Source organism: Protomyctophum parallelum, assembly GCF_964188405.1.
Source record: "Protomyctophum parallelum genome assembly, chromosome: 6".
Classification (NCBI taxonomy): domain Eukaryota; kingdom Metazoa; phylum Chordata; class Actinopteri; order Myctophiformes; family Myctophidae; genus Protomyctophum; species Protomyctophum parallelum.
Genome location: NC_139701.1, coordinates 47,908,819 through 47,918,818, shown reverse-complemented (window position 1 = coordinate 47,918,818; position 10,000 = coordinate 47,908,819). Strand labels below are relative to the sequence as shown.

At 44.5% G+C, this 10,000-nt stretch overlaps 1 protein-coding gene across 1 annotated transcript in view; it reads left to right on the top strand.

Moving 5' to 3' along the window:
- Positions 1-1,191, top strand: part of LOC310860049 (ralBP1-associated Eps domain-containing protein 2-like) — a gene marked incomplete at both ends in the record, with an annotated part of 95,780 nt that extends 94,589 nt beyond the window's left edge. Inside the window, 1 exon segment of the mRNA XM_083766810.1 lies at positions 1,123-1,191. Within this exon segment, the coding sequence (XP_083622936.1) occupies positions 1,123-1,191 (69 nt within the window).
- Positions 1,192-10,000: the final 8,809 nt, after the last annotated feature.

The following is a 10,000-nucleotide window of genomic DNA, read 5'->3' as shown; positions in this document are numbered from 1 at the left end:
CCAGACTGTCCAGTCAGCCACACGGCCAACCTCTACTTCTACAATATTCATTCTGTGAGCAGAGCTACGAAGTCTGAACATCCTGTTTACCATGAGAATCAGGCTCTCATGGATGGTTCCATCAGTTGGTTCCATGGATGGTTCCATCAGTTGGTTCCATGGATGGGTCCATCAGTTGGTTCCATGGATGGTTCCATCAGTTGGTTCCATGGATGGTTCCATCAGTTGGTTCCATGGATGGTTCCATCAGTTGGTTCCATGGATGGTTCCATCAGTTGGTTCCATGGATGGTTCCATGGATGGTTCCATCAGTTGGTTCCATGGATGGTTCCATCAGTTGGTTCCATGGATGGTTCCATCAGTTGGTTCCATGGATGGTTCCATCAGTTGGTTCCATGGATGGTTCCATCAGTTGGTTCCATGGATGGTTCCATGGATGGGTCCATCAGTTGGTTCCATGGATGGTTCCATCAGTTGGTTCCATGGATGGTTCCATCAGTTGGTTCCATGGATGGGTCCATCAGTTGGTTCCATGGATGGTTCCATCAGTTGGTTCCATGGATGGGTCCATCAGTTGGTTCCATGGATGGTTCCATCAGTTGGTTCCATGGATGGGTCCATCAGTTGGTTCCATGGATGGTTCCATCAGTTGGTTCCATGGATGGTTCCATCAGTTGGTTCCATGGATGGTTCCATCAGTTGGTTCCATGGATGGTTCCATCAGTTGGTTCCATGGATGGTTCCATCAGTTGGTTCCATGGATGGGTCCATCAGTTGGTTCCATGGATGGTTCCATCAGTTGGTTCCATGGATGGTTCCATCAGTTGGTTCCATGGATGGGTCCATCAGTTGGTTCCATGGATGGGTCCATCAGTTGGTTCCATGGATGGGTCCATCAGTTGGTTCCATGGATGGGTCCATCAGTTGGTTCCATGGATGGGTCCGTCAGTTGGTTCCATGGATGGTTCCATCAGTTGGTTCCATGGATGGTTCCATCAGTTGGTTCCATGGATGGGTCCATCAGTTGGTTCCATGGATGGGTCCATCAGTTGGTTCCATGGATGGGTCCATCAGTTGCGTCACTGATGTCTCGTTTTCTTTTTTGCTTTGTTTTTTCTTCAGGAAGTTCATCAGGAGAGGACAACGTTGGAGTCACAGCTGGATGTCCTGCGTCCTCTGGTGTCTACGTGACCACCGGACCACCCTGGAAGACCCCCCCCCCCCCGGCCACTGGACACCAATAGCGCTGTCTCGCCTCACAGATAGAAGGTCCTGGGTTTATGGGCACTCAGCGCCCATATCCTAGGTGGGGTTTGCCAAAACATGGGCCTTTCTCTGTGTGGAGTTTGCATGTTCTCCCCGTGTCCCCTATAGGGTAGGTACCCTCACAAAACACATGCAGTAATCCTGGTCTCTAAACTGCCTCCCCCTGGCCAGCCGGGGCGCCTGACGGAGGGGAAAGGAACTGGTCTCTATACTGCCTCCCCCTGGCCAGCCGGGGCGCCTGACGGAGGGGAAAGGAACTGGTCTCTATACTGCCTCCCCCTGGCCAGCCGGGGCGCCTGATGGAGGGGAAAGGAACTGGTCTCTATACTGCCTCCCCCTGGCCAGCCGGGGCGCCTGATGGAGGGGAAAGGAACTGGTCTCTATACTGCCTCCCCCTGGCCAGCCGGGGCGCCTGATGGAGGGGAAAGGAACTGGTCTCTATACTGCCTCCCCCTGGCCAGCCGGGGCGCCTGATGGAGGGGAAAGGAACTGGTCTCTATACTGCCTCCCCCTGGCCAGCCGGGGCGCCTGATGGAGGGGAAAGGAACTGGTCTCTATACTGCCTCCCCCTGGCCAGCCGGGGCGCCTGATGGAGGGGAAAGGAACTGGTCTCTATACTGCCTCCCCCTGGCCAGCCGGTGCGCCTGATGGAGGGGAAAGGAACTGGTCTCTATACTGCCTCCCCCTGGCCAGCCGGGGCGCCTGATGGAGGGGAAAGGAACGGGGAAACTACCCAGTGTCAGGTGATAAGGAGCGGCCTACTCACTCCTCATGCATTTAAAGAAAGCATGGCGAGGCCTGTTCGGGACTCTCCCCAGGTTCATATACAGCGGCCAGGATTACAGATTACAGGCAGAGGGTGAAAAATCTGTTACAAAAACCGTTGGGATAATAATAATTTTTTGAATATCTTTTAGAATTAAAATGATGCATGACTGCAAAGATGAAACGGAAGTGTGTGTGTATGGGGGGGGGGGGGGGCGGGGCTTCCGTTGTACAGTCTGACTCGAGAGACTATACTGATTCAGTTGTCCTTTTTGTTTTCCCTTTCGGCTTAATGTCCTACCATGTGCTGTCTACATTTCTTTTTTTATATATATATTTTTTTTTATCCCACGATTTTGTAACCCATTTTTCACCCCTGTGTCAATCATCTAATGTGATCCTGGGCTCTACACACCCTCCACCAACCTAGTCCCCATATATGGGGGACAAGGGGAGACCAACCTAGTCCCCATATATGGGGGACAAGGGGAGAGCAACGGACTTGAACTCATGCTTCCTTCATGCCTGAGTGTCCAAGTTGCTCCTTTACACCTGACAGGGGGGGGTTTCCCTGGTCGGACGTAGCGCGTGGAAGGAACACGTTATTCCAACCAGTTCCTTTCCCCTCCATCAGGCGCCCCGGCTGGCCAGGGGGAGGCAATTTAGAGACCAGGATTACTGCATGTTTTTTGTGAGGGACACGGGGAGAACATGCAAACTCCTGTCTGCTGTCTACATTTCTGACTAATAAAGTCAATCAATCAGATTGATAAGAGGACCTGAGGACCAATGGAATTCGAGCTGGCAGATTTGTGCAGGTTCCCACTGGCTCCACGTATACAGTCAGGTCCGGAAATATTTGGACAGTGACACAATTTTCATAATTTTGGCCCTGTACGGTACCACAATGGATTTGAAATGAAACACTCGAGATGCAATTGAAGTGCAGAATTCCAGCTTTAATTTGAGGGTATTTACAACAAAATTGAAAGAAGGGTTTAGGAATTGCAACAATTTTCAAACATAATCCCCTCATTTTAAAGGACCTTAAGTAATTGGACAAATGAATATAATCATAAACAAAATGTTCATTCTTAATATTTTGTTGAAAAGCCTTTGCAGGCGATGACTGCCTGAAGTCTAGAACCCATGGACATCACCAAACGCTGGGTTTCCTCCTTTTTGATGCTTTCCCAGGCCTTGACTGCAGCTGTCTTCAGTTGTTGTTTGTTTGCAGGTCTTTCTGCCTTAAGTTTTCTCTTAAGCAAGTGGAATGCATTCTCGATCGGATTCAGATCAGGTGATTGACTCGGCCATTGTAGAATTTTCCATTTCTTTGCCTTGTAAAACTGCTGGGAAGCTTTCGCAGTATGTTTTGGGTCATTGTCCATCTGTATGGTGAAGCGCCGTCCAATCAACTTTGCTGAATTTGGCTGAATCTGAGCAGACAGAATGTTCCTATAGACTTCAGAATTCATGAGGCTGCTTCCGTCTGCTGTCACATCATCAATAAACACTAGTGACCCAGTGCCATTGGAAGCCATGCATGCCCATGCCATCACATTGCCTCCACCATGTTTTACAGATGATGTGGTGTGCTTCGGATCATGAGCCGTTCCAAGCCTTCTCCACACTTTTCTCTTCCCATCATTCTGGAACAGCATTCTTTGGACAGATGAAACTAAGATCAACCTGTACCAGAATGATGGGAAGAGAAAAGTGTGGAGAAGGCTTGGAACGGCTCATGATCCGAAGCACACCACATGGGCCTGGGAAAGCATCAAAAAGGAGGAAACCCAGCGTTTGGTGATGTCCATGGGTTCTAGACTTCAGGCAGTCATCGCCTGCAAAGGCTTTTCAACAAAATATTAAGAATGAACATTTTGTTTATGATTATATTCATTTGTCCAATTACTTAAGGTCCTTTAAAATGAGGGGATTATGTTTGAAAATTGTTGCAATTCCTAAACCCTTCTTTCAATTTTGTTGTAAATACCCTCAAATTAAAGCTGGAATTCTGCACTTCAATTGCATCTCGAGTGTTTCATTTCAAATCCATTGTGGTACCGTACAGGGCCAAAATTATGAAAATTGTGTCACTGTCCAAATATTTCCGGACCTGACTGTATATACAGGAGGACACTAGAGTGAAGCAAAACGAGCGCTCCCGAAAAGAAAAAAAACAACTGCCACACCACAGTGACGTTTTAATTTGACTCTCACGTTAATTTATACACTGTCGTTATGTTTTTATTGTTCAACAGGGAGTAAATATGAAGAAAGAAAAACAGTTGATTGATGATCATTCTTTAGATGTTATAAAGATGTTAAACTCCAGTCAACCCGGCTGAAGCCTTTCAAGGGGGACCGGATAGTGGTTTGTTTGCCATTCACTGATTTCTCTGCAAAACAGAAAAACTCTCCGTTCTCATTGAAAATAATCAAAGTTCGCTCCCTTATGAAGAGGGTTTGGTTTAGTATGTTTTTAAACTCCTTCTTACCTGTATAGCATTTGTTTTGCATGGTTAGGTAAACAGCAAACAGCACATTGTTTTTTAAAGAACCACCATTCTTCTGTGCGTTAGAATCTGATCTCAGGTCAGAATGGGTTAAAGAACCACCATTCTTCTGTGCGTTAGAATCTGATCTCAGGTCAGAATGCGTTAAAGAACCACCATATCTTCTGTGCGTTAGAATCTGATCTCAGGTCAGAATGGGTTAAAGTCCTTGTATATAATTATATGCACATGCAGAACGTCTCCTATAAGAAGAGTGTATATATAATTATAATTAATTCTAAGAGAATGTAAATATATATATACCTTCTATACTTGGAATACTTTACTTATTTTAATAATCCATTCTATCCCGTTTCTTACAATCGGCCTGTATCTCCTATTCCTTATTGTCCCAGATGGCATTTTGGGTCAAAACAGCGTTTCTTTGACGGCACAGAGCCCACGATGTGGAGCTCCCAAGAGCACACACACACACACACACACACACACACACACACACACACACACACACACACACACACACACACCGCCAAAAGTATAAAAGGATATCTCATTTAATGATGGATGATTGTTTTTTGGGGGGGGAGGGGGAGGGAGGGGGGGGGGGGGTTACACGTACACATTGAAAGCAGGAATGATGGTTGGCGATGATGATGATGATAAGAAAGTAAAGAACTGAGAACACTGGTCTTTTGATCTTTAGGGAGCTGTGTGTGTGTGTGTGTGTGTGTGTGTGTGTGTGTGTGTGTGTGTGTGTGTGTGTGTGTGTGTGTGTGTGTGTGTGTGTGTGTGTGTGTGTGTGTGTGTGTGTGTGTGTGTGTGTGTGTGTGTGTGTGTGTGTGTGTGTGTGTGTGTGTGTGTGTGTGTGTGTGTGTGTGTGTGTGTGTGTGCGTGCGTGCGTCATATATGTGGCTTTGATTCCATCTATGCAAACACGTGGTTCTGTTTGAGGCTCCTCTCAGGAGAGGAGGAGGAGGGGGAGGGGGAGGGGGGGAGGAGCAGGAGGAAGGAGAGGAGGGGGGGTAGGAGGAGGAGGGGAGGGGGAGGAAGGAGAGGAGGAGGGAGGAGGAGGGGAGGGGGAGGAGGAGGAGGGACTGTGTCGTTGTGATGAAGGGTGTACTACATGACTGCATGCCTGTACGTTTGCCAAAATGTGTGAGTATTATTTTGACTTGTGAATGAAAAAGAAGAAGAAAAGAAAAGTCCTCTCGTGGGTTCACTGACAATAATCAAAAGAGTCGATAAATAAAAAAAATCTGTCTATTTTTTATCTGCGTTGTAAATATCATTGAATAACGTGCTGATTAAATCCCCATAATGAGTAAATTAATCTGCCGTTTTTCGGAATGAATGCACGACGCTATGTGGGGTAACTGAAACCGACATTAACCCATTCTGAACGGGAACCCATGTTGGTGTTAGCATCATGTTATGCTTTAGCTATTGAAAAATAGCAGAGCTACAAGCTCATAGCGCGCCACCGAGTGGCGTGCTACGAGCTTGTAGGTCTGCTATTTTTGAAAAATCGAAGAACAACTGATTTTTTTTTAGAATCTGATCTCAGGTCAGAATGGGTAAATCAGACCAGTGTGTGTCCAGTGGAAACCTCGTATGAATCTGATCTCAGGTCAGAAGGGTTTAATCTGATTTACCAGATTCCACGCACGCCGTCGTCCGTTTGTGGGAGGTCAGAATATGTCACAAATAACCCTGATTTATCATCGGCAGGAAGAAGAAGAGATATTTAATTATCTGATTTCCCTCTCAATTAACCCATTCTGATTCTGTTTTTCTGTTCTCAAACTGCACTTTCATGTCACTTTCCGCGACTCTTCAAAAAATAGCAGACCTACAAGCTCGTATCGCGCCACTCGGTGGCGCGCTATGAGCTTGTAGGTCTGCTATTTTTCAATAGCTAAAGCATAACATGACGCTAACACCGAAATGGGTTCCCGCCCAGAATGGGTTAAACACATCTTTGCAATAACGGCAGCAATAGTATTTTTAGGTACAATTTTGGTAATTGAGAAGAAGAAGATCTGACACCTGCATGTGACCCTGAACCTGTTTTCTGACAGGAAAACGGAACGATTAGAAGTAACTATAAATAATAATGTTTTGGTACAATTTTGAGGATATTTGTACTTTTTCCACTTTCCAATATACGTCTACTCCATTACATCTCAGATCCACATATTGTACTTTTTTACTCCACTACGTTTATTTGAGTGACTAGATTTTGATTATTACGAAGCATATACATTAACCCCTTCACAACCCCTGATATAGCATTATGTTATACTTTAGCTGTATTGGGAAAATTGCAGATCTACAAGCTCATAGAGCTCATGAGCTTGTAGATCTGTAGATCTGCCATTTGTTTTAATCGTGAAAATGTGGTGCAAATCTGTGAATATATATAATCTTTCAGAGCGAAGGTTTTTAACTCTCATCTTTGCTTCTGGGGGGTCCCTGGAACAACATATTGTCAGATGGGTGGGTCGGCGGCCAATTGCCTATCATTTTTGGGGGGTCCTTGTGACTCCTTGACATGTAATATTGAGCACCACTGAATGGATATAGAAACATGAGGTATTTCAGAGAATCAGGATTTAGAAGACATTCTGTTTGCTTTGTTTTATTATCTTACCTATGAAAGCCATTTATCTGTTAGAAGGGTAGGCACTATAAGCTTATAGGTTTCAACCTACACCTTTTTGGTCAATGTTTCTTTTGCAAAAAAAAAGAAAAAGAAAAAGCACTGTATTGATTTGTTATAATGACCAAAATAAATAAACTCTCTGCTCTACTCTACATCGGGCCTAAAATGGGTAAAATGAACACTGATGAGGATTAGCTGTGAGCAGTGTTGTTTTTGGCAGCAAATTTCTATTTTAGTTTTAGTCATAGTCTCCTGAATAGTTTTCACTTAGTCTTAGTCACATTTTAGTCACCTGGAATGTATTGGTGTTAGTCTAGTTTTAGTCGACTAAATGTCATAAGATTTTAGTCGACTAAATCTACAGGTGATTTAGTCGACTAAAATGTATTTTTGCGGGCCTTGTTGCCGTCATAATTACTTATTTTACACTTGCTGAAAATAGCCGATCTACAAGCTCACAACGCGTCGCAGTTGTGAGCTTGTAGATCTGCTAATTTCAAGTGTAAAATGACTTATACTGGATCTCTTGTCCACTAGTCCCTTCCTAACATTTTAGTCTAGTTTTTATTTGGTTGACGAAATTGTCAGTATATTTAGTCTTAGTTTTAGTCGACGAAAACAACACTGGCTGTGAGGATCATCAAGTCGACACTTCCCTGTCTGTCTTGGTTTGGAGACGTGGTTGGATGAATGAAGGCCTTCCCTGTCTGTCTGCCTTTGGAGACGTGGTTGGATGAATGAAGGCAATCGAGAAAAAACAACCTCAGAAAGTTCCGGTTTCTCGAGTTCAGACTCGTCCCTCGGGGAGACGGGGACGCGCGCAAGGAAGTATAGGAGAACTTCACACAACGCATGCTGGGAAACAGGACGCACTGAGAATGAACCCCACTCATCGCCAGTGGTGGAAGAATTACTCTTAATGTTTTACTAAAGTATAAAAGTAATCAATACTGCCATGTAGAAATACTTCAACGGGTATTACACACATGAAACAAACCTGCAGGGAAAGTGTTTCTTATGTCTCCCAAACATCATGAATCCATTCTGACCTGAGATCAGATTCTAAAAAATGTCTTCTATACATCCGGCTGACAGTTTTCTGAAAAAGCTATGTTTCTATGTCAGTCGTTCTTCGGTTTTTCAAAAATAGCAGACCTACAAGCTCGTAGCGCGCCACCGAGTGGCGCGCTACGAGCTTGTAGATCTGCTATTTTTCAATAGCTAAAGCATAACATGATGCTAACACCGAAATAACTCTGAACTCTGCCAAATGTACCCGTTACGTTGTCCATTAGGTTCCATTTGGAACCACGATTTAAATGAATACATTTGACTGTATTATGGTAACGTTTAGAAATGTGAAATGAAGCCTGCATGACATGAGATATAGAAATATAACAGTTTGGAGAGTAAATCATCAGATATGACCGTATATTATGCTAAATTGTGACGCATTCAAATAAAGCCTGCAATTACAATGACAATTTAGGCATTCAGCAGACGCTCTTAATCCAGAGCGATTTACATTAAGAAAAAACAAAAAGCACATACGTACATAAAAAGTATGTGTAAGCTAAGAACGTAACAATGGAGTATCTATATAATGAAACTATACATACTATACTATAAATATATATATATATACTATAAAGTGCTATGGCTACATACAATGTAATTATATAGTGCTGTCTACAAGTACATAACATGCTATAAGTCTGTATCAAATGCTATCTTTATAGGGCCGATTCATACTCCTATTTTAGAGCAGAATAAAAGTCGGTTTGGCGCTGTAGAGCCTACAATGTGACGTCATTTGAGGTTCAGGGGGGGGGGGGGGAGGGGTGGAGGGGGGGGGGCAGGTACCGTCCTAAAGTCGGCTCTTCGGTGCTTCTGAAACTTTCTGACGGGCCGAATTCATTTCGGCACTACAGCGGTGAAATAGGAGTAGCCTATGAATCGGCCCTAAGTCTGCATGAAGTGCTATCTAAGGGGCTATAGGGCGAGTGCTACGGGCCATGGTGGAGTCTGAAGAGGTGGGTTTTCAGACTACGGCGGAAGATTGGGAGTGAGGCTGCAGTTCTGACTGCAATGGATGTATGTATGGACGCACGCACACACACACACACACACACACACACGTCTCAACACCTCTTTAATTCTTGCCTATAGCTACGTTTATTCCAACACACATTATTTCCCCCCTTCAAGAATATGGTTTTCCATGAGGGCGTTTTTACTTCACTGAGAGTTGAAGAGACGAACGAGGGCGAAAGGCAAAGTGGTACGACTCTCCTGCTGGCATCCAACCAAAGCCGTTCTGTGTGTGTCATTCTTATCCAGATCATCATTAGAGAAATGCTGTTGCAACAGACAGACAGACGTGCAAGCTGGTCTTTCTCGTTTGCCAACAAAAGTGTGGATGGCACAGATTATAGCACGTATACACAAGTCCAGTTACGCTACGTAAATATAGTACCTTTCCTTTCCTTTCCACGCACACACACATACACACACACACACACACACACACGCGCGTGTGTGTAATTCAGGATAGCATTGCACTCCATGAAGTGGAATACTGAGCTGATGTATGTACGTATGGCTGACTGAATGGACTTTCTGGTGAAAAGGAAATTGCAGCGCATTGGTTTTTGGAATAACCGTAATTACAGATTGTCTGAACCCATATTTGCACAACATACAAATGTATCTGTCTATATACAAACCCATGCAGACAGTACAGCACCCGGCCGGCCTCCCTATTGCTGAGCGTAGAAATACAGTATCT